The following is a 25,205-nucleotide window of genomic DNA, read 5'->3' as shown; positions in this document are numbered from 1 at the left end:
TACAGAGGAAGGTGAAAGAACCCCTGAAATGGGAACTGATGCAGTAACGTGCCACACCACGAAAACTTCCGAATGCCTCCCAAGGGCGGCTGGCTTACGCCTTGGCGCATGAAGAGCAAAGGAGGGTGAGGTGATACCGTTTATTGGCCCAACTAAGGGGGGTGAAAGAGACACGCTTCCAATACACCGAGCTCTTCTTCGGGTTTGTCGCTTTTCCAAACTGGGGGACGGGACATTTTAATCTCTCACGTGACCAGTGGATGCTCTTGTGCGCACCTATGTTCCAGCCGCTTTCCAATTCACCGTTTACGAAGAACAGAAAAGGGAGGCGGGGGGCCGGCTCCCATGGTGCCCGCACTGCGTCAGCCAGCCCTCGCGGCTCAGCCAGCCCAGCGCGGGCCCCGAGTCAGGCGCGGCGAGTCGGCTCCCTGGAGGAGGCAGGCCACCCCGGGCGCTCCTGGCGGCGCTCGGCGTGAGGGGGCGGGGTCCTGCCCGTCACACGCGCGGTGGCCGGGCCCCGCCCTGGCCCCTCGGCCGCCAGTGCCGCTGCTTCCGCATGGGGGAAAGGACCAGCGGCCCCGGCCCCGGCCCCTTCGCCCGGTAAGTGACTCCGGCGGGGCGCCCCAGACTCCACCCGCGGCGCTTCCCTTCCTGGGGGGAGACCCGCCGAGAGCCTGGGCCCCAGCCGCTTCCCCTGAGCTACAGGCCCACGCGACGCCCCGGCCAGACCCTGCGCAGCGCGCGGCCCCGCCGCTCCTCCCCTGCGCGCGTCCCGCGCCGCCTGCCCTGCGGCTGCCTCCCTGCCCCACCCCGTTCCCTGCGCTCAGACACGAGCCGGTGTCGTGTCTTAAACTGCTCCCTGTAGGAATGTGCTAGTGGTTGCAGTTACCGGCATGTGGTGGAGTAAGAAACGGCTATTGTAAGAAACTGCTACCTGATGTAGCAAGTGCCCTCTGCGCTCCTGGCAGGACAAAGTATTATCCAGACCTTTCCTCCTGACACGTGTTTGTCCAACTCGCTTTTAAAAATCTCCACTGATGGAGATTCTCTTCCCTAGGCAATTTATTCCAGGGCTTAACCACCCTGACGGGAAGTTTTTCCTGTTGTCCAACCTAAACCTCCCTTGCTGCAATTTAAGCCCATTGCTTCTTTGCTATCCTCAGAGGTTAAGAAGAGCAATTCTTCTCACTTCTCTTTGTAACAAACTTTTATGTACTTGAGAACGGTTATCATGTTTCAGTCTTCCCTCATAGGGCATGTTTTCTAGCCCTTTAATCATTTTTGTTGCTCTTCTCTGGACTTCCTCCTGTTTCTCCACATCTTTCCTGAAATGTGGCACCCAGAACTGGACACAATATTTCAGTTGAGGCCTAATCAGCACGGAGTACAGCAGATTAATTACTTCAGATGAATTACTTCTCGTATCTTGTTTATGACACTCCTGTGAATACATGCCGGAATTATGTTTCCTTTTTTTGCAGCAGTGTCACACTGTTGACTCATATTTAGCTTGTGGTCCACTATGACCTCCAGATCCCTTTCCACAGTACTCTTTCCTAGGAAGTCGTATCCTATTTTATATGTATGCAACTGATTGTTCCTTCCTAAATGGAGTACTTTGCATTTGTCCTTATTGAATTTCATCCTATTTACTTCAGACCATTTCTCCAGTTTATCCAGATCATTTTGAATTTTAACCCTATCCTCCAAAGCACTTCTAACCCCTCCCAGCTTGGTTTCATCTGCAAACTTTATAAGTGTACTCTTTATGCCATTATCTAAATCATTGATGAAGATATTGAACAGAAACTTATCCAGAACTGATCTCTTGGGGACCCCATTCATTATGCCCTTCCAGCATGACTGTGAACCATTGATAATTACTCTCTGGGAATGGTTTTCCAACCAGTTTTGCACCCACCTTATAGTAGCTCCATCTAGGTTGCATTTCCCTAGTTTGTTTATAAGAAGGTTGTGTGACACAGTTTCTATATAAGAAGATATACCATTTCGTCCACTTCCTCCCCATCAACAAGGCTTGTTACCCTGTCAAAGAAAGCTATCAGGTTGGTTTGACAGATTTGTTGTTGACAAATCCATGCTGCCTGTTACTTATCACCTTATTTTCTTCTAGATGTTTGCAAATTGATTGCTTAATTATTTGCTCCATTATCTTTCTGGGTACACAAGTTAAGCTGAATGGTAAGTAATTCCCCGGGTTATCCTTATTTTCCTTTTTGTACATTGGCACTATAATTGTCCTTTTCTAGTCTTCTGAAATCTAAGAAGTGGGTTTTTTACCTACGAAAGCTTATGCCCAAATAAATCTGTTAGTCTTTAAGATGCCACTGGACTCCTCTTCTTTTCCCCGTCTTCCATGACTTTTCAAAGATAATAGCTAAAGGCTCAGATATCTCCTCAGTCAGCTCCGTGAGTATTCTAGGATGCATTTCATCAGGCTCTGGTGACTTGAAGACATCTAACTTGTCGAAGTAATTTTTAACTTGTTCTTTCCCTATTTTAGCTTCTTCTGATCCTACCTCTCTTTCACTGGCATTCACTATATTAGACATCCAATCACCACCAACCTTCTTGGTGAAAACCGAAACAAAGAACTCATTAAAAAGAAAAGGAGTACTTGTGGCACCTTAGAGACTAACCAATTTATTTGAGCATAAGCTTTTGTGAGCTAAAGCTCACTTCATCGGTCCGCGCCACTTCCAGCAGCTCCCATTGGCCTGGAGCAGCAAACTGCGGCCACTGGGAGCCGCGATCGGCCAAACGTGTGGACGCAGCAGGTAAACAAACCGGCCCGGCCCGCCAGGGGCTTTCCCTGCACAAGCAGCGGAACAAGTTGGGGAACCACTGCTCTAGCTAGTTTGATCTAATTTTGTGCCTTGGCCTTTCTAATTTTGTTCCTACATACTTGTGTTATTTGTTTATATTCATCCTTTGTAATTTTACCTAGTTTCCACTTTTTGTAGGACTTTTTTTTTTTTTTTTTTTTAAGATCATTGACAATCACCTGGTTAAGCCAGAGTGGTCTTTTTCTATCTTTTCTATGCAGTGCTATAGTTTGCTCTTGCACCCTTAATAATGTCTCTTTGAAAAACTGCCAACTGTCTTCAATTGTTTTTCTCTTTAGACTTGCTTCCCATCGGATCTTACCTACCAACTTCCTGAGTTTGCTAAAATCTGCCTTCTTGAAATCCATTATTTTTATTTTGCTGTTCTCCCTCCTACCATTTCTTAGAATCATAAACGCTATCATTTCATGATCACTTTTCCCCAAGCTGCCTTCCACTTTCAAAATCTCAACCAGTTCCTCCGTATTTGTCAAAATCAAATCTAGAACAGCCTCTCCCCTCGTAGCTTTCTTCACCTTCTGAAATAAAAAATTGTCTCCAATACATTCCAAGAACTTGTTGGATAATCTGGGCCCTGTTGTGTTATTTTCCCAACAGATGTCTGGGTAGTTGAAGTCCCCCATCCCCATCATTTATTTACACTTGAGATTAAACAAGAGTCCAGGTGGGCATAAGCAGTGGTGCAAATAAACCGGTGCGGTCATTTATTGCTGGCACACCATACCGGAAAGACATATTCTGTATCCGCTGAACACCGCAGGGCTCTCCCGGGAACCACACCGCCGAAAGAAGCAGAATGTGGGGCCACCCAGACAGGAGATACAGCTGTGTGGAAGGCCTGCGGGCAGGGCTGGGGGTGGTGGAGGAGCTGGAGGAGCTGCCGGCATGGGGCCACTGGGCAGCCCCACGTTCTGTTCCTTTTGCTGATGCAGTTCCCGGGAGAGCCCTGCGGTTCAGCAGATACAGATTTCTATCCGTGGATATCCACATCCGCGGGTATAAATTTGACAGTCAGGAACGGTGACTGGTGGTAGGGTCACAAAGGGTCATGTCACCCTTCCCAGGTTCATGTATTCCCATGGGTTACTTTGAGCATTTGACAGTCTTTTGAAATTTAACTTAAATATTTTTTTTCTCCCAAAATAGCTCTTTTTGGTGTTACTTGTAACAGTAGTAGGTACAAATTTTCAGATCGAAGTGTGATTTTTCAAGTTTACTCTGAGGAATGTAAGATACATGAAAGCAGAGGTAGCACCATTCTGTAGAATCAAACTAGAAGCTAGGGAAGAGGTGGGCAACCTACGGCCCGCGGGCCACGTCCGGCCTGCGGGACCCTCCTACCCGGCCCCTGAGCTCCTGGCCTGGGAGGCTCACCCCCGACCCCTCCTCTGCAGTTCCCCCTCCCCTGCAGCCTCAGCTCACTGTGCCGCTGGCACAATGCTCTGGGCGGTGGGGCTGCAAGCTCCTGGGGCACCACAGCTGCAGAGCCCAGCCTGACCCGGTGCTCTGTGCTGCGCGGTGGCATGGCTGGCTCCAGCAGGGCGGCGCGGCTACCTATCCGGGCGCTCTGGTCAGCGCAGCTGTAGCGCCGCCAGCCACCGGTGCTCCAGGCAGCGCAGTAAGGGGGCAGGGGGGGTTGGATAGAGGGCAGGGGAGTTTGGGGTGATGGTCTGGGAGCGGGGGTGTAGATAGAGGTTGGAGCGGTCAGAGGGCGTGGAACAGGGGGATTGAATGGGGGCAGAGGTCCCGGGGGGCAGTCAGGAAGGAGGGGGGGTTGGATGGGGCAGCGGGGGGCAATCAGGGGCAGGGGTTCCGGGGGCAGTAGGGGACAGGGAGAAGGGGTGGTTGGGTGGGGCAGGGATTCCAGGGGTGGGGGGCAGTCAGGATTGAGAGGAGGGGTTGGATGGGGTGGTGGGAGGTCCAGGGGCGGTCAGGGAACAGGGGGGGGTTGGATGGGGCAGGAGTCCCGGGTGGCCATCAGGGGGCAAGAAGCAGGGCAGGGTCGGATAGGGGGCCGGGCCACACCTGGCTGTTTGGGGAGGCACAGCCTCCCCAACCGTCCCTCCATACAATTTCAGAAACCCAATGTGGCCCTCAAGCCGAAAAGTTTGCCCGCCCCTGAGCTAGGGCATAGTCTCCTTAGTTCCAGTCTACAGCATTAAAAACTTCTCCTCTGGGAAAGGAGGGACTTGGAAGTGAGAGGGGAATTCTTGGGGAGAAAACACCTAGAAACAGCTTTCTCGGGGGGAGCTCAGAGTATAGTAAGGCTTGGAAGGATTAGATTTTTGTTGGTAAATGTCAGTAAACATTGATTTCATCATACGCTCTCAAATGGATGAAAATACATTTCCATTGATAACTGAAATTTACAGATAGGCAAAATAAGGAAAATACTGCATGAGAACTTTATTAGATTAAAAAATCCAGTGATTTAGACTTTTAAATTAGGGTTGTTACAAATAGATTAGTGAATGAATTCAAACAGGTATGAAGTAAAAATGGGTATGATTTACTTTGTATAACTGGACATGATGCTGACAGTTTGTGTTATAGCAGTTTATAAAGCTTTAACTATTTGAATCTCAACGTCTACTGTCATTAAATAAATAACTGATCCCTGTAATTTCTTGCAGCTGTGAAAAGTTAAATATTTTAAAATGCTTACAAATAAACATTGATATTATCCACTGACATTAGGAAAAAAATATTCTGTCAAGCCTGGCTATAGTTCATTTTTATTGAAACTAAAGGAAACCCTGAAAGGGGGTTTGTTCTGGACACTCAACCCAGTGTGTGTGAGTTGCGGTGAGAGTGGAATGACTCTTTTTTATTCTATTAAAATAATTAACAAATTATTAATCAGCATTAAAAACTAAATATTGATATCTGGTGAAATTCAGAGAAGATATGCACAAATCCTTCTGAGCCTAGATATATTTTGTAATATGTAACTTGCTTTTTTTCCCCTTCCTGTTACTGAAAAAAGTATGACAGCATTGTGTAAACCTTCCCCAAATGCTTCTCCATTCTGTAGTTAAAAAGATAAAATGTTATTCTGGCAAAAGTTAAATTACAGAAATTGGGGCCAAATTGGCACTGTGTTCTTACTTAAAGTTTTAAAAAAAATCATTTGGGAGAATAAGAAATTACATAGATACATTCTCCCTATGAAGAAACACTCGTTATTGGGCTCTGCCAACAAAAATACATATTTGCCAAAGAGTGACTAGTAATAATCTGACCCTTCATGTTATAAGAATCTGGACAAAATCATCCTCTCCTCAAGGGATACTGCTGGCTAAGTCTCAGCCTTACCTCTTCCCACTCTTGCTCAGTGGAGCACTGCCCCGTCCAGAACTCCAGGACAGTAGTTTCCTTCTGGTCCAAGGGAAGAAGAAAATACCCAGAGCTGTAGCCTCACATCATCTGGACCTGATTCTGCTAATACCAGTGTAAATCAGGAGAAACTGCACTGAGGTCAGTGGAATTATACCACTGTAAAAACAGTATTAAAACAGAATCAGGCCCTTATGTCTTAGGTGAGGATCTGCTGGATCTCAGACTCTTCTGCTCATTGAAATGGAATGGATCATTTTGGCCAAATATTAATTCTGTAAAACATGTTGACATACATTTAATATAAAGGGTGATGTACATGCTGATGCTGTGTTGTAAGTATGTGTCACAAGGTGGCGCTGTTCCAACTAAAATAAAATCTGTTCCAATATTGCAAAGAAAAGAAACTGAATTTCAGCACTTTAAAAAAAAAAAAATACAGCAGGTACGTGCAATGCAAGAGCAAACTGCTTTTCATTTAGGTATTTGCATGGTGGATCGGCCAAAATATTGGTTTAACTTTTTTTCTTATACTGTATCTGTTTGCAAAATTTGTGCAATTTTCATGCAACTTTTCAAAAACAATTTCTTTACTCAGCACTGAGCAACGTTAACAAGTCTGTATGTGTGCTGTGGAGGACAAATAAATTGTTATGGCAACAAAAGCTAGGTTAAAGCTTCTAGGGCATGTTAATAAACAGGAATAAATATCCTTTGAAATGTCAGGTTTTTTTAAGAATATTTTTCATTAATTTGAAATCAGTGGGGCTATTCACATGGTAAATGTTTATAGGATTGGAGCCATATGGTCCTTGGTGAAATGATCCATTTCACAATATTACTTTCTAAAAAGCAAACATAAGATGACAATATAGCTCATCTATTTAATACAAGGTAGTGTTGTATTATTGCAGAAATGTGTGTGCTTTATGATGCTGTTGTCAATACGACTTGTCAAAATAAATAGGAAAGCATTTTAATCAATAGATATACAAACCAGTAGTCCACCTTGGATGAATTTAATTTTATTAAAATCCCAGAAAAGGTATCAAGGTTTTTAGACACTAATCTACATGTAAAGAGAAGTGTTACAGAACAATTCAATAATTGCCATATACCCCTTAATTTTCATTAGTGCTGTATTATTAACAGATAATAATCACTTTAAAGTAGAAGCAAGTCTATAGCTTATGGCTGTGACATTTTTAATAGCTGATTGAATTCTGGTTACATGATAAAGCAGACCAAGTTTTAGTTAAAAGTATGCTGCTATCATGGGTCAGTGGTTTTAATGGGAAACACAAATCATCTTGGAGTGATGCACTAAAATAGAAAGTTAGCAAAGTTCTCTTTTGGGAAAGAACTGCATGTGAAAAAAACCAGATACTAAAATCCCACTACAATGATTTGGTTTGTTAGCTCAGGTCATCATTTCATGAGGAATTACAAAATCGTTCATCTGTTTTCTTCAGTGTATGTATAGATTTCTTGATCTCCTTCAGTGTCATTCTGCTAGGGCTCTGTCAAAGCAGTCGCTCTATCGTTAGTAGAACATCATGACTTATATGTCACTCAAGAAATATGGATGCCCCTTTATTGGAGCACACAGAAATTGAATCACAGTCCTTGTCATGTTCCAAATGAATAGCTAACCCTTTGTACAACATTTTAACTAAAAATATTCTGCATAATATAACCTGTTTTTTTAAATTATTTATTCACTTGCGTCAATGATGAAAACTTAATCTTTTTTAAAAGTACAAAAAGGTTACCAGTTTCCCTTTGCTTTCATTGTGCCATTTCATATAGGTTAGAGATGGGGAAGATCTATTACATTAAATAGTAAAATGCTAGCCAATACAGGATGGATCCCAAACAATTTATAGTGCTTTATCTAATTCAGTTTCAAAGTGAGACTAGCAAAGAGTCCACCATCACTTCCTTGCAGAGACTATTTCATAACTTAATAGTTTCCACAACCAGAAGGGTTTTTTTCTGATATCCAGCCTAAATTGTTCTTTTCTTAATTTCATTTAATCACTGGGCATCATACCATTTTTACCCATTCTAAAAACAATTCCAATCCCTCCTTGTTTTTTACACTTATCGTCATATGTTTATAAATTGTGTTATGATGTCTCCTTCAATTATTGTTTCACCAGTCTATGCATACTTGCATCTTTCCTCCTCGGTCATTTCTAGTTCTTTAAACATTTTTATAGCTCTTCTATAAGGCCATATGTATAATACAAGTATGTGGCTATGTGGGTCTAATCCAATTTCCATAGAAGTCTATTGGAAGCTTTTCATTGACTTCTGTGGGAAGGGAATCAGACTCTAAATCTCTATTTGCGTTGTATGAATCTACAGAAATAGAACTTTGTGGGAATATTTTTGGAATTTCAATAAAATTGAAGGTTATCAAATGGCTTTATAATCAACTAACCATTGTCACATATAATTCCTGGTTTTCTGCAGAATTCAGTGCATTTATGGGGGGAGCCTTGTTGCATAATTTAGATCTAACATACTGTATAATACATGGGCTCTTGCTCTTCTATGAATTTACTCCAATTTGCTGACATCTTTTTGGTGAACATCTTTAAGGTGAACACAGTATACAAGGTGTAATCTTACCAGAGATCTATATAGTTGGACAGTTAACTCTCTGTTCCATGACATGCTGCTGCTGTAGCCTAACAACACTTTCTTCTTTGCTGAAATATCGTATTGCTCGCTCATATAATTTATTGTCCACTTTTGCCACCAGGTACCTTTCAGCATTTTTGCTATCTTTCATTAAGATGCATAATAGCCCAATTCAGACAGTTCAGGTTATTTCTAGATTGCTATGAATGCCTTTTTTAGGTTGTCATAAGATTCAACAGCTTTTTCCTTTTTGTGTTTTAGAGTGAAATGAGTAGATGTTAACCACGTGAACACATCTTCTGACGTGTATGTTTATCATAATGGGCAACACTAAGTCCAAAAGAAATCCTCCCCCTCTACCAAATAACACAGAAAAGGATACCAATGTGAGTGCAGGCGAGAGACACTTCAAGCAAAATCATGAATTGTGTGGCCTGTCTCTTGACATAGAAGGGATCTCTACAAATGTTCCAGAAATTCTCAGCAGTGATGAGGATCCTGAGGATGTGTTTTACAAGTTTGTGATTCTGCATGCTCAGAATGATGCAGATGAAGCCAGCCGACTCCGGCATCTGCTACAAAATAATTTTTGTATTAAACCTGGAATAATCTTTGCTGAAATGCCTAGTGGTAGACATTTCTTACAAAACTTAAATGATGCTGTGAATAGGTCAGCATGGACTATTATTCTGTTGACAGAACATTTCTTGAATGAGGCTTGGTGTGAGTTTCAGTCTTATGCCTCCCTGATGAACGCTCTTAACAAACAGCATAAATATAACTCTGTCATACCACTGAGGCCACTGAATAATCCACTTCCAAGAGAAAAGACTCCTTGTGTCCTGCAAGCCATTAATGCACTGGAAGAAGATAGTCCTGGCTTTGCTAAACAAGTGGAGAAGATTTTCCAGGAGTCTAAATATAGGCAACAGCAAGCAATGTGGAAGAAAGAAAGAATAAATGAGACACACTAGAGCTATTGGAATGATGAAAGACATGCATAAAGACAGTTAAATCGACAATTAAATTGAAGGAGGTAAATTAGTTTACTCATTTTACTTACTCATCTCAAGTACGAGGGAAACACCTTCTTTTGAGAAACTAACCCACAGAAAAGATGGTGGAAAGAGTTTCCCATAAAGACATTGTTTTTATTCGCAAAAAGAAAAGGAGTACTTGTGGCACCTTAGAGACTAACCAATTTATTTGAGCATAAGCTCAAATTTAAGCATCCGATGAAGTGAGCTTTAGCTCACGAAAGCTTATGCTCAAATAAATTGGTTAGTCTCTAAGGTGCCACAAGTACTCCTTTTCTTTTTGCGAATGCAGACTAACACAGCTGCTACTGTGAAAGCTGTCATTGTTTTTATTACTTAACATCTGTATGTTTTCAGCAGTATTATCAAGATGTGGCCAATCATCACCTTGACCCCTTTATTTATGATATGCCACTTCCCCTACCCGTATCTATTTGGCTTCTCTTTATATTGTACGCTCTACTGGGCAGATACCGTGTCTTCCTTTAAGTTTGTACAGCTCCTCACATGTTGTTGTAGCTGCTACTGGAAACAAATAATAAATAGGGTAGTACTAACAGTGGCTGCTACTGAGAGCCAACAAAAGTGGCACAGGATGACATCCTGTAAGGAAGCTATTCTATTAATAACAGTCTTTAGATCAGAAATATAAATATATTAAAAATACTTACGAGTGTTACAAAACCAGGGAAATACATTCGGCGCCCTACAAAATATATGCTGCTATTTTAAGAAATAAGAATCTCAAAATATGTGTGCACTACTTTTGTCATGTTTGCAATTGTTAAAAAGCATATATTTTCTAATTATGCATCTTGACCAAATGGGTAGGTGCATTTTACAAATTAAAATAAACAAACACTCTCAGTTTCTTTTGACTAAACTTGTTTTTTGTTCAAATCTTAAAGAAGAAACTGACAAAGTGATGCATAGAGAGATGGAACTTGGGAAACTGTGAAGATCTTAGAGATAAGATGTACCTGAAGAAGAGCTCTCTGTAGCTCAAAAGCTTGTCTCTTTCATCAACAGAAGTTAGCGAAAAGATATTACCTCACCCACCTGGTCTCTCTTAAAGATAAGAGTCATGCATTCATGTTGGAAAAGAAGGAAGGGAGAAATTTTAGAAGTTAAATCATTTTGAGTTATTTAAATTTAAAACACTTTCAGTATCCCAGTTCTTATCATAGAATCATAGAATATCAGGGTTGGAAGGGACCTCAGGAGGTCATCTAGTCCAACCCCCTACTCAAAGCAGGACCAATCCCCAATTAAATCATCCCAGCCAGGGCTTTGTCAAGCCTGACCTTAAAAACTTCTAAGGAAGGAGATTCTACCATTCCAGTGTTTCACCACCCTCTTGGTGAAAAAGTTTTTCCTAATATCCAACCTAAACCTCCTCCACTGCAACTTGAGACTATTACTCCTTGTCCTGTCCTCTTCTACCACTGAGAATAGTCTAGAACCATCCTATCTGGAACCACCTCTCAGGTAGTTGAAAGTAGCTATCAAATCCCCCCTCATTCTTCTCTTCTGCAGACTAAACAATCCCAGTTCCCTCAGCCTCTCCTCATAAGTCATGTGTTCTAGACCCCTAATCATTTTTGTTGCCCTTTGCTGGACTCTCTCCAATTTTTCCACATCCTTCTTGTAGTGTGGGGCCCAAAACTGGACACAGTACTCCAGATGAGGCCTCACCAATGTCGAATAGAGGGCAACGATCACGTCCCTCGATCTGCTCGCTATGCCCCTACTTATACATCCCAAAATGCCATTGGCCTTCTTGGCAACAAGGGCACACTGCTGACTCATATCCAGCTTCTCGTCCACTGTCACCCCTAGGTCCTTTTCCGCAGAACTGCTGCCTAGCCATTCGGTCCCTAGTCTGTAGCGGTGCATTGGGTTCTTCCGTCCTAAGTGCAGGACCCTGCACTTATCCTTATTGAACCTCATCAGATTTCTTTTGGCCCAATCCTCCAATTTGTCTAGGTCCCTCTGTATCCTATCCCTGCCCTCCAGCGTATCTACCACTCCTCCTAGTTTAGTATCATCCGCAAATTTGCTGAGGGTGCAATCCACACCATCCTCCAGATCATTTATGAAGATATTGAACAAAACCGGCCCCAGGACCGACCCCTGGGGCACTCCACTTGACACCGGCTGCCAACTAGACATGGAGCCATTGATCACTACCCGTTGAGCCCGACAATCTAGCCAACTTTCTACCCACCTTATAGTGCATTCATCGAGCCCATACTTCTTTAACTTGCTGACAAGAATACCGTGGGAGACCGTGTCAAAAGCTTTGCTAAAGTCAAGAAACAATACATCCACTGCTTTCCCTTCATCCACAGAGCCAGTAATCTCATCATAGAAGGCGATTAGATTAGTCAGGCATGGCCTTACCTTGGTGAATCCATGCTGACTGTTCCTGATCACTTTCCTCTCATGTAAGTGCTTCAGGGTTGATTCTTTGAGGACCTGCTTAGGCATATTTCCCCAGATTTATTAAAATGGATCTACACTGGTATGTGTTTTTCCTGTACATGATAGGATTAACGCCTATGATTCAATTGTTTAAGTCAGATTTAAGTGCACTTGTGTAATGTTGATGGGGAGCGAAGGAAGTATTAATCCAGTAGTAAAGTCTTTGCTGTTTCTAATGAAAGGGGAAGCATAACATTTGGGTATTTTAATATTTTTTAATACCCATTTCTGTGTCAGTGTTTCATTCTCTGAAATCACTTGTTCTGTGCAAGTGGTGACCGTGAATTTCTGATCAAAACCAGTTATCCCTCGCTGAGGAGAAAAGACAGTAGGATTTGATCCTTGGCACAATATCTGTTCAATAGCGGTTGGACATTAGGAGATCCTGTGTTCTAATCCTGGCTTGCTGCGTGACCTCAGAGAAGCAATTTCTCCTGCTGCCTCCATTTCCTTCTCTCTAAAATGAGAATAATACTTTCACACTTTCCTGACAAAGGTGTTATGGAATTAGTTATGTCTGTACAGTGCTTTGAACATAATATATATAAATGCTATGCACAATCAGGCCACATCAGCCTATCGTGGTAAAACCAAAGAGAGGTGAAATTGGGGAGGAAATCTCCATATGCATTCCCTCACGTAGCTTCCTTGCAACATCATCTTGCTGAGAAGGGGATTTGCCCCCATGGGGAGGAGGAGGTATATCCACTCTAAACCCATCAGATCCCCATAGGGCCCTCTGCCTCTACACCACCTGTAGTTCTGGTGGCCCCATTAGCTAGTTTTATACTTCCCCGATCCTAGGCCTTTGCCACAGACAGACCAAGTGCACCTATATTAAAGCAGCCTTCGGTTTGCTCTACAATACAGCCAATACAATAGCCTTCAGGGGCTGTTATGGCAGCTAGGAATCACCAAGACAATGGGAAGCTCTGGCCATGCACCCTACACCAACCAACTAGCAGGCTGTGATGTAGGAGCTGCTACAGTGGTTTTGTAGCACACTAGCTTTGGGCTGCTTTGCATCAATAGAGTTACACAAGGTGCCCCTAGTACAGCTGAGGATCAGGGCCTATTTATTCATTGTGATATTTATGATGTCAGGGACTCTGACAACAGAGTGAAACTTCTTATTGGCTATGAATCTCTTCTCATTTATATTGTCTACCAAAACAAACACCTGCTGGGAGACCCCTGCTGACTGACCAGGTACTAAATCTGTATGAAGGCTGATACTCAGCTTTGCCGAACATTCAGAAATGAATAAATACTATTGTCTAAGGTTGAAATGTTGTCAGTCAGGCCTCTCTAAGGTCTGGTAAGGTCTCCAGAACAAGTCTTGCTCCAGTCCCCTTGGGATTTTCCTAGCCACTGAAGAACCCCTGAAATTCCTTAGTGACCTAGTACAGTGTCCAGCGCAGACAATGTTGACTACAACTGCTCAGCAACTACTAGAGCAGCTGGCAGCATCAGATAGACAGCTAAGAGGAGAGTATGTAAAGACTGGATTTAGGATTATAAAACAAAACTGTGATCAGCATGAACAGAACCTTGTTCTGTTGCCTTACAGTGCAGGGTACAAGTCCTATCTACTTTCCTTAAAGGGGTGGGTGGATCAAGGAAGGAGGATTTTAATTCTGAAGGTTAGTAGAGCTCTTTTGTGTACGTTGATCCATTTGATTTAATTACTGTCTGGTTTTTATTAATTTTTTTAAATTTTTTACTTTTCAATAGAAAAATAATTTGGGGGGGTGGTTCTTTTCTAAAATTAAAGTTACCATCTGTATTGTACAACATACCATTAATATGTATATGCAACAACCTTAATATTAACTGTGAAATCAAATAATTAAATGCTTTGCAACTTACGGGTGGAAACACACACAAGGAAGGAAGGAAGGTATGAAAGCAGGGGGAAAAAGAAGGTGGAGAAAGAGTTAAGGGGGTGAAGCAAGGGGAAGGAGGTCTGGACTGGCCCCTGGGCCTTGGAGTTCCTTAGTCAAATGTTTCTAAAAATGGAGCTCCGATTTCTTTAAACTCAGGTAGTTGGTCCCTGTGGAGAAAGTAACCCTTTGGCCACTAGGTCAAAGAAGTCAGAACATTATTGTTCTACTCTGTGCCATGATTTATTTTCATCTGTAAAATCATTCGCTTTGTGGCTGCTCTCAGAAACCATGAACAATATGCTGGAGAGAGGCCCAAATTCAACAGTAAATATCCTAATATGTAGTTCTTGGCTGATGTTTGATTGCTAAAGCGCAAAATTATTTTAATTCTAGTACCAACTTCTTTCTACATGTTTAACCAGAAGACATTCCCACAACATGTGGTACAGTCATGTGTTTTTAAAAGAATGAAAAGAAAACTAGATAGTGACCCGAAATAAAAATGACCCTCTCGCTACATCTGCAAGCTTCCATGGGGCAACTTATACCCTACCATTCCATGCCCTGCCAAATTTGTGGAGACTCCTAAATCCTGCAGTTCCTTTGTAGCCCAAAGGGAGCATGTAGCTGATCACAGTCTGCCATCCTACCAGGTTCTACTCAGGCCTTGTCTACACTACAATTTTGTCGACAAAAAAGTCAGCTTTCATCAATAAAACAGTGGTGTACACATTGAAATGCTCATCTGACCACGTAACTTCCCTGCTCTGCCGACAAAATAAAACCACCTTGATAAGAGGCACAGATCTTTTTGCAATGTAGTTTGAGCGACACAGTAACAGTGTAGACCCTATGCTTGTTTATGTCACCCTAATTGGCCTTCAGATGGTGTCCCACAATGCCCATCTTGACTTCTCTGGTGAGCAGCTTGAACTCTGCTGCCCTGCATGCACTTCTCCCCCGTTTAAAGGCCCACAAATTTTGAAATTCCTCTTTCCATTTGCTCGGCCTGGACTGTTCGTACAACATCTTCACAGCTGATCCTGCTGGCTTTCTGCAACAGACGCACTCCTTCCTGGAGTACACTGGAGCTGTTGGATCTGCTGGGTCTGTGGGGAGAGGAGGCTATGCAGTTGCAGCTTTGCTCAAGCTGTAGGAACTTTGATATCTGCGGGCAGATTGCTCATGGTTTGTAGGAGAAGGGACATGAGAGGGACACGCTAAGATCAAGGAGCTGAGGTGAGCGTACCAGAAGGAAAGGGACATCAACCATTGTTCTGGTGCAGCACTAAAGATACGCTGCTTCTACGAGGAGCTGCACACCATCCTGGGCAGTGGCCCCATGGATACTTCGGGGGACTGAAGGCAGCGATCAGTGGAGTCTAGCCAATACCAGCATTCCATGAAACAGGGTAGTTGTAGCCGTATCAGTCTCTGAATATTAGAAAGACAAGGTGAATGAAGTAATACCTTTTACTGGACCAACTTCTGTTGGTGAGAGAATGTCTTCTGACTACAGAGGTGGTAACAGGCCACTCTACCTTGAATGGTCCCTTAGAATATGTACTAACTACTTATGCTAAACAATCTGTTCCACCTTGCATTTAGCTGTGATGCTGGAATACCTTTTCCAGACCTCAGGAAGAGCTGTGTGTGGCTCAAAAGCTTGTCTCTCACTAACAGAAGTTGGTCCAATAGAAGATACTACTTCACCCACCTTGTTCCTGACAATTAAATGAATGTCTGGCTGGGAGTTAGTGTTACTGACTTCAGCCAAATCAAACTTCTGTTGTCTGTCATAAGCTGAAACTCTGTCATGATTCCTGTTCAGCACCACTTTCGGGTTGGACACATTCTAATGCCATAAGATTCTCAAAAAGAAAAGGAGTACTTGTAGCACCTTAGAGACTAACAAATTTATTTGAGCATAAGCTGCTCAGATACCCTAGTGATGAGTGTGGTATTAGAAAGGTACATAGAGATTTTTATGGCAGGGAGATGAAAGTAGTATCTCTATGAAGACAAGCCCAACAAAGACCCATATTATCCAACTGTAATTATATTGTATGTATAATTATATATTTTGACTGACTACACTATAGATTATAAGTGATGCATTTTAATTTTCCTAAAGGCCTAACAAAGTGCTAAGGCTATAATTAACATGACTAGGCTATTTAGTTGGTTGTTTCTTTTCTAAAAATGTACCCATTACAAAACTTCTGGGAGCATGTAGAAAATACCTATCAACCAAACCAACAAATGGCATAACATGAACTGTCCTCATTACTATCTCACCCCATACCCCAGTCATCACTAAGACAAAGGGCAGAGTAAATACATAAGCCTTCCATTGCTCCCTGAATATCAACAGACTCTAGCTCTGAAGAGGATCCTAACGGGAACAGGAAAGAATCCACTGATTGTCCTTCATGTGGGAACAAATGATACAGCTAGATTCTCGCTGGAACGTATCAAGGGAGACTATGCCAGGCTGGGGAAGACGCTTAAGGAAATCAAGGCTCAGGTGATCTTCAGTGGGATTCTACCTGTTCCTAGAAAAGGGCAACAAAGGTGTGACAAGATTATGATGCTCAACAGATGGCCCGGGCACTGGTGCTATAAGGAGGGCTTTGGGATGTATGACAACTGGGAAGCATTCATGGACAGAGGACTGCTCTCGGGATGGACTTCACCTGAGTAAGGAGGGAACTTCTAGGATGGAGGATGGCACAACTGATCAAGAGAGCTTTAAACTAGGAATCTGGGGAAGATGGTTGGGAGATGTCCAGGTAATCTCCATGCTGGATTTTTACATTGAGAGGGAAGAAAATGGACATAAGGAGGAAGGGTAGTGTACATACCAGTCTAATAGGTGATACTGGTGGTAGAATGTCTGTGCCTTATTGGGTAAAGAATGTGAGCGAGGCCAAACAGCAGAAATTAAGATGTTCGTACACTAATGCGAGGAGCCTAGGTAACAAAATGGAGGAACTAGAGCTACTGGTGCAGGAAGTGAAACCAGATATTATAGGGATAACAGAAACATGGTGGAATAGTAGTCATGACTGAACTACAGGTATTGAAGGGTATGTGTTGTTTAGGAAAGACAGAAATAAAGGCAAAGGTGGTGGAGTAACATTGTATATCAATGCTGAGGTAGACTGTAAAGAAATTAAAAGTGACGGAATGGATAAGAGAGTCTGTCTGGGCAAAAATCACATTGGGGAAGAAAGCTACTAGAGCCTCCCTTGGGATAGTGGTTGGGGTGTGCTATAGACCGCCAGGATCCGATGTGGATATGGATAGAGACCTCTTTAATGTTTTTAATGAAGTAAATACTAATGGAAACTGCATGATCATGGGAGATGTTAACTTCCCAGACATAGACTGGAGGACAAGTGCTAGTAATAATAATAGGGCTCAGATTTTCCTGGATATGATAGCTGATGAATTCCTTCACCAAGTAGTTGCTGAACCAACAAGAGGGGATGCCATTTTAGATTTGATTTTCGTGAGTAGTGAGGACCTCATAGAAGAAATGGTTATAGGGGACAACCTTGGTTCGACCTATCATGAGCTAATTCAGTTCAAACTAAATGGAAGCATAAACAAAAATAGATCTGTGACTAGGGTTTTTGATTTCAAAAGAGCTAACTTTAATAAATTAAGGAAATTAGTTTGGGAAGTGGATTGGACTGAAGAACTTGTGGACCTAAAGGCGGAGGAGGCCTGGAATTACTTCAAGTCAAAGTTGCAGAAACTATCGGAAGCCTGCATCCCAAGAAAGAGGAAAAAATTCATAGGCAGGAGTTGTAGACCAAGCTGTATAAGCAAGCACCTTAGAGAGGTGATTAAGAAAAAGCAGAAAGCCTACAAGGAGTGAAAGATGGGAGGGATTAGCAAGGAAAGCTACCCTATTGAAGTCAGAACATGTAGGGATAAAGTGAGAAAGGCCAAAAGCCATGTAGAGTTGGACCTTGCAAAGGGAATTAAAACCAATAGTAAAAGGTTCTATAGCCATATAAATAGGAAGAAAACAAAAAAAGAAGAAGTGGGACCGCTAAACACTGAGGATGGAGTGGAGGTTAAGGATAATCTAGGCATGGCTCAATATCTAAACAAATACTTTGCCTCAGTCTTTAATGAGGCTAATGAAGAGCTTATGGATAATGGTAGGACGACAAATGGGAAGGAGGATATGGAGGTAGATATTACCACATCCGAGGTAGAAGCCAAACTTGAACAGCTTAATGGGACTAAATCGGGGGGCCCAGATAATCTTCATTCAAGAATATTAAAGGAGCTGGCACATGACATTTCAAGCCCATTAGCAAAAATTTTTAATGAATCTCTAAACTCAGGGGTTGTACCGTATGACTGGAGAATTGCTAACATAGTTCCTATCTTTAAGAAAGGGAAAAAAAGTGTTCTGGGTAACTACAGGCCTGTTAGTTTGACATCTGTAGTATGCAAGGTCTTGGAAAAATTTTTGAAGGAGAAAGTAGTTAAGGACATTGAGGTCAATGGTAATTGGGACAAAATACAACATGGTTTTACAAAAGGTAGATCGTGTCAAACCAACCTGATCTTCTTTGAGAAGGTAACAGATTTTTTAGACAAAGGAAACGCAGTGGATCTAATTTACCTCGATTTCAGTGAGGCATGTGATACAGTTCCACATGGGGAATTATTAGCTAAATTGGAAAAGATGGGAATCAATATGAAAATTGAAAGGTGGATAAGGAACTGGTTAAAGGGGAGACTACAACAGGTCACACTGAAGGGTGAACTGTCAGGCTGGAAGGAGGTTACTAGTGGAGTTCCTCAGGGATCGGTTTTGGGACCAATCTTATTTAATCTTTTAATTACTGACTTTGGCACAAAAAGTGGGAGTGTGCTAATAAAGTTTGCGGATGACCCAAAGCCGGGAGGAATTGCCAATACAGAGAAGGACCGAGATATCATACAGGAAGATCTGGATGACCTTGTAAACTGGAGTAATAGTAATTGGATGAAATTTAATCGTGAAAAGTGCAAGGTCGTGCATTTAGGGATTAATAACAAGAATTTTTGTTATAAACTGGGGACGCATCACTTGGAAGTAACAGGGGAGGAGAAGGACCTCAGAGTATTGGTTGATCATAGGATGACTATGAGCCGCCAATGTGATATTGCTGTGAAAAAAGCTAATGCGGTCTTGGGATGCATCAGGAGAGGTATTTCCAGGAGAGATAAGGAGGTGTTAATACCTTATACAAGGCACTGGTGAGACCTCATGTGGAATACTGTGTGCAGTTCTGGTCTCCCATGTTTAAGAAGGATGAATTCAAACTGGAACAGGTACAGAGAAGGGCTACTAGGATGATCCGAGGAATGGAAAACCTGTCTTATGAAAGGAGACTCAAAGAGCTTGGCTTGTTTAGTCTAACCAAAAGAAGGCTGAGGGGAGATATGATTGCTCTCTATAAATATACCAGAGGGATAAATACCACGGAGGGAGAGGAATTATTTAAACTCAGTACCAATGTGGACACAAGAACAAATGGATATAAACTGGCCATCAGGAAGTTTAGACTTGAAATTAGACGAAGGTTTCTAACTATCAGAGGACTGAAGTTCTGGAACAGCCTTCCAAGTGAAGCCGTGGGGGTAAAAGACATATTGGCTTCAAGACTAAGCTTGATATGTTTATGGAAGGGATGATATGATGGAATAGCCTAATTTTGGCAATTAATTGATCTTTAACTATTCATGGTAAATAGGCCCAATGGCCTGTGATGGGATGTTAGATGGGGTGGGATCTGAGTTACTACAGAGAATTCTTTCCTGGGTGTCTGGCCGGTGAGTCTTGCCCACGTGCTCAGGGTTTAGCTGATTGCCATATTTGAGGTCAGGAAGGAATTTTCCTCCAGGGCAGATTGACAGAGGCCCTGGGGGTTTTTTGCCTTCCTCTGCAGCGTTGGGCACAAGTCACTTGCTGGAGGATTCTCTGCACCTCGAAGTCTTTAAACCACGATTTGAGGACTTCACAAGCTCAGACATAGGTTAGAGCAGGGACTGGCAAACTTTTTGGCTAGAGGGCCACATCGGGTTTTGGAAATTGTATGGAGGGCCGGTTATGGGAGGCTGTTCCCCCTATCTGCCCCCCACTTGCTTCTTGCCCCTGATGCCCTCCTCCGGGTCTCCTGCCCCATCTAACCCCCCTGTTCCATGATGGCCCCCCCAGGACCCCTGTCCCATCCACCCCCCTTCCCTGTCCCCTGACTGCCCCCCACTGTCCCATCCAACCCCCCCCCCCTTCCTGACTGCCCCCCCCCAGGACCCCGCCCCCATTCAACACCCCTCCCCCCGTTCGCTGTCCTCTGACTGCCCCAACCCGAGCCACACCCCCGCTCCCTGACCACCACCCCAAACTCCCCTGCCTTCTATCCAACCTCCCCTGCCCCCTTACTGGTGCTCCAGGCAGCGTGGTAAGGGGCCAGGGAGCAGGGGGGATTGGATAGAGGGCAGGGGAGTTCGGCGTGGTGGTCTGGGAGCGGGAGTGTGGATAGAGGTTGGAGCGGTCAGAGGGCATGGAACAGGGGGGTTGAATGGGGGCAGAGGTCCCAGGGGGGCAGTCAGGAAGGAAGGGGGGGTTGGATGGGGCAGCGGGGGGCAATCGGGGCAGGGGTTCCGGGGGGCAGTCAGGAAGGAGGGGGGGTTGGATGGGGCAGTGGGGGGCAGTCAGGGGACAGGGAGGGGGTGGATGGGGCAGGGGTCCTGCGGGGGCTGTCAGGGAACGGGGGGGTTGGATAGGGCAGGAGTCCTGGGGGGGCATCAGGGGGCGAGAAGCAAGGGGGGGGGCGGATAGGGGGCAGAGGCACACCCTACAGCCTCCCCTAACCGGCCCTCCATACAATTTCCAAAACCCGATGTGGCCCTCAGGCCAAAAAGTTTGCCTGCCCCTGCACTGGTCCCTCAGAACTCAACTCTGAGCCTGTTAGTAGGAGCACCTCATCTGATGTATATCGTCAGAATGATACATAAGGAAAGACGTAATCTCTAAATAGCCAGCACCCAAGGGATTTATAGATATAAAATGAGAGCCAATGTAATCTATGGGGCTAATAAGCTCCCTACAGGTAGCACTACAAAGCAAGCAAACAGCTGCAATCTGCTGTAACTAAAGCTTCTGAGGGGTCTTCGTGAGTAGCCTTATATAGAGTTCATTTTAGTAATCCAATTTGGAGAGCACAGAGTAGGCATTCACGTACTACATCAATGGGGGCGTAACCTAGATAAAGGGAGAAGTTGACTAAATAAATAACTACTGCAAGGCCTAAATAAGAGTAAAAGTTGTAACTCCTTAGTCAAATGTAGCTAGCAAAAGGTATTTATGGACACCACTGCCACCCAAGAATGCTAGAGAAGATAGAGATCCAGGAGAATTTCCCAGAGTACAACTCTCTTTGACAAAAGATAGGCACAACTCCTCAATAGGCAGTTAAGTCAGAATGAGAATGACATCAGCATCTCTGATGATTCCTACTGCTGGAGAAGAAACTGGGCCAACCTGCCTCAGGCACCCAGATAGGTGAGACAGAAGGGTGGGATAGAAACTGGGAGAGAGAGAGGAATGTACAAACAGGATGTTGAAAGTCCTCTCTATATTCCTTCACTCATTCCAGATGGCCTGTTGGGCTTTTGACAAACTGATGCCAGCACAACTTCCTCTATGGTGAGAAGATCCAACTCTCATTCTCCCTGCTCTACAGCAGCATATTCGGCCTCAGAGAATCAACAGAACATCAGTGTTTGGACCACATGACACCTACAAACATTGGGGTTGCTGATGCTTCTCAAGCCAAAATGCAGCTATGCTTCTGAACAAAGCTATCCTATCTGCCCCTACTCTGTTTCTCTAGGGCAGGGGTTCTCAAACTTTTTTGCTGGGACCCCCCTCTGAAAATATTTCAGGCTGTGATGAGCCCCACCCCTCAAAAATTCCATGCCATATTACCCTTACTTCTATGCAGCTGCTGGTGTCGGTGCTGCTTTCAGAGCTCTCCGCCCACCCAGCTCTGAAGGCAGTGCCACCATGAGCAGCAGTGCAAAAGTAAGGGTGGCAATACCATACCATCTCATGACCACCACCCCCATCCACCACAATAGCCTTGCAACCCCCTTCTGGGTCAGAACACCCATTTTGAGAAACGCTGCTCTAGAGACAGGTTTAAGTCATCACACAGTCAGAGCAGATTTACAGGCAAGCTTTTATTAATAATTTAACAGGAAGCTACTCCCAGACAGGTTCATGGGCTAACTGGTCACATGCTCACTTCCAGCTAGCTACTCCAGATGATTCAAAACAGGAAATATGAGCAGAAAACTAAACAGTAAACAGAAATGAGCCAAAACAGCCCATTGCATGTGAGCTCTGAACACACACTGCATTTCCATATATACTATTACCCACCTTGGTGCACGCACGTGCACACACACCCACACACACAACCAACTGCTGTGAATTTTAATTTTTCGCTAAGAATATGAGACACACTAGTAAGTATGACAGTTTGAGAGGTCATGACTAGTATAAATTACTCAGCACTTGTACTTTTGCAAACTTCCAATGACAGTTACAGCTGCAGATGTCTAAAATATAAAGACACTTACAGCAATCTGCATCTGAAGCCAAGGACTGAAATACTATCACAATGTTCTCAGTCAGTTATTAGCTTCTACAGGAACTGCAGTGTTTCAATCCAGATCGTTGCCTAGCAGTTGTATTCTGTTTTCTTTGCTCATTATGTTCATACTATGTGGTTCTTATGCTAAATGGAACATTTCTTTGATATTGCCATCCTCCCCCAGCTTTTTTCTTCTTCGAATGATGTTTATTTCAGGAAAATTAAACTGAAACAGAATAACACTGCATGGGTGCTAGCTTTCAACCACAATGTACCCTATAGAGCCTTTAAAGCTCTTTACCAGTTTACTGTGCTCCCTGAATAATCAGCTATGTAATTACTCTCTGCGGAGGAACTAATTTAGGGGTCTGTGCCGATGCCAAGGGGGTTAGGTATGTATATTCACATGCATCACAACTAGTCTGGTAGATTCTACTGTAAGTGAAATGTCTGTTCTGTATTTAGAAAGCAGGAGGTGTTGGGTGTGATTCTTTACCCACTATGAAAATCTTATATGTAACATGAAGATTTAATGCCTAGAGCTTTGTATATCTATATTTACGTTATGGGGTATATCCCTTCACTGTGCTGGAGAGCAAGGAGGGGAGAAGGTGTAGGAGGGTGTTGCATATGAAGTAAGTGGTGGGAGGCAGAGGGAATCTGACATGGTGTACAAGACTGCTCAGACAGCTACACTTCTGTAATTCACCAAGGACCATATCACAGTCAGTAGGAGAGTCTTTTGAAGGTAAAAGGATGTGTCTAGGATGCAAACATAGCAGAAAATTAGTCAAACAACCAGGGGTGCTGGAACAATTTATATAGTGGGGTGCCAAAAGCCTTTGAACCAACCGTGAACCCGGTATATAATAAAAACCACTTCAAGCCAGGCAGTGCAGCAGCACCCTAGTTCCAGTGCCTATGCAAACAATTTACGTGGTTCCTGCTTAGAGAAGCAGCAACACATGCCAAACAAGACGGTTTGGTAGTCCACCATAAACAATCCTGCCTTACTAAGGCAAAATACCTCTTGTACTTGATGTGGCAAGCAACATGAAAATATCACCCTGTGCTGCTGTCTGCCTCCAATAAGGGCACTATTTTATTTTAAAAAATTACTTTTTCAATATTAAAATTTGCGGCATTAAAACTGCACGTTGAGTTGCTAAACGTATACTATAGTTGAGATTTTCATAGCAATCTATGGCAGCATTTCTCAAAGAATGGGACTGCAAAGGAGTAGTTCAGGGGGTATCGAAAATGTATAAATTAAGATGAGTAAGCCTTTTACATCACATGTTTAGGGTTACTAGGTGGGGGGAGGTGGAGAATTGCTTTCATTTTATCACAGTGGGGGCTCAGCTTTCAAAAGACAAGTCCTGGTCTAGAGAAGCCATTAATTTTACAGGTAGATATATGTCTAAATCCCCTAGCTTGCTTTGAAAATCTCAATTTATGTTAATAAACCTTCCAGGATTTTGAATAATTACTCCTGAAAAAAAAATACTGATCTTATGCAGTTTGACTAAAGACCATCAGAATAATAAGCAGAAATGTAGATTAATTAGACAATTTCAACACTCTGAAGTTTCCCTTTCAGAGTATCAATGTACCTGCCCTATTTGTACCTTCACAGAAACATCCATTTTACATGGAGCAGCATCAGTTTCATATGGTATATTTGAACAACCCAACAATGTGTATTACACAAGCCTTCTGCTACTAAACAAGTGTATGCCTTTTGGGGAAGTTCATCATCACTCCCACAACTGCATTGGTCGTTGGGGCACCATCATTGATGAGCAATCAACCAATTGTCTCCATCCCTGACGATTGCGTGTCCGTGAAGTCCATTCCTGTCCACTCTTTTATGTTGTCAATTCATGTCTTCTTCTGTCTACCTCTTCTTCTCTTCACCTATACTGTCCCTTGGAGAATGATCTTGAATAGGCCAGATGATCTTGTTATATGGCCGTACCACTTCAGCTTGCGCTTCTTCATGGTCGTCAGGAGGTCTTCATATGACCCAGCTCATTGGGTGATGATGTTGCGGACCTCTTCATTAGTGACGTGGTCGAAGTAGGAGATGCTCAGGATTTTACGGAAGTATCTCATCTCTACTATCTGTATTTTCCATTCAAATTCTACTGTAAGGGTCCATGTCTCACACGCATACAGAAAAATGGAGCTGACTCGTGCATGCAGCAGTTTCAGTTTGGATTCCAGGGAGATGTTATTGTTCCTCCAAATAGGCTTTAGCTTTGCCACTGTTGC

At 43.3% G+C, this 25,205-nt stretch overlaps 1 protein-coding gene across 3 annotated transcripts; it reads left to right on the top strand.

The window, feature by feature from the left end:
• Nucleotides 1-448: 448 nt before the first annotated feature.
• Nucleotides 449-10,761, top strand: TICAM2 (toll like receptor adaptor molecule 2). Of its 3 annotated transcripts, none has more exons than XM_037901570.2 (2): nucleotides 449-600; nucleotides 9,114-10,761. In XM_037901570.2, the coding sequence occupies exon 2, from the start codon at nucleotides 9,161-9,163 to the stop codon at nucleotides 9,824-9,826; it is 666 nt and encodes a 221-aa protein (XP_037757498.1). In that variant the 5' UTR covers nucleotides 449-600; nucleotides 9,114-9,160; the 3' UTR covers nucleotides 9,827-10,761. The 3 variants fall into 3 exon arrangements, with proteins under 3 accessions (XP_037757498.1, XP_007055469.2, XP_037757499.1); XM_007055407.4 differs by lacking the exon at nucleotides 449-600 and adding an exon at nucleotides 2,135-2,202; XM_037901571.2 differs by lacking the exon at nucleotides 449-600 and adding an exon at nucleotides 5,807-6,344.
• The last annotated feature ends 14,444 nt before the right edge of the window (nucleotides 10,762-25,205 follow it).

This window comes from Chelonia mydas, chromosome 5 (assembly GCF_015237465.2).
Source record: "Chelonia mydas isolate rCheMyd1 chromosome 5, rCheMyd1.pri.v2, whole genome shotgun sequence".
In the NCBI taxonomy this organism is placed as follows: domain Eukaryota; kingdom Metazoa; phylum Chordata; order Testudines; family Cheloniidae; genus Chelonia; species Chelonia mydas.
The sequence above is the reverse complement of the archived record's forward strand: the minus strand, read 5'-3'. Positions and strand labels throughout refer to the sequence as shown.

Coding starts and splice junctions, on each gene's coding strand:
- TICAM2 (XM_037901570.2), top strand. CDS start 9,161: ATGTTTATCATAATGGGCAACACTAAGTCCAAAAGAAATCCTCCCCCT.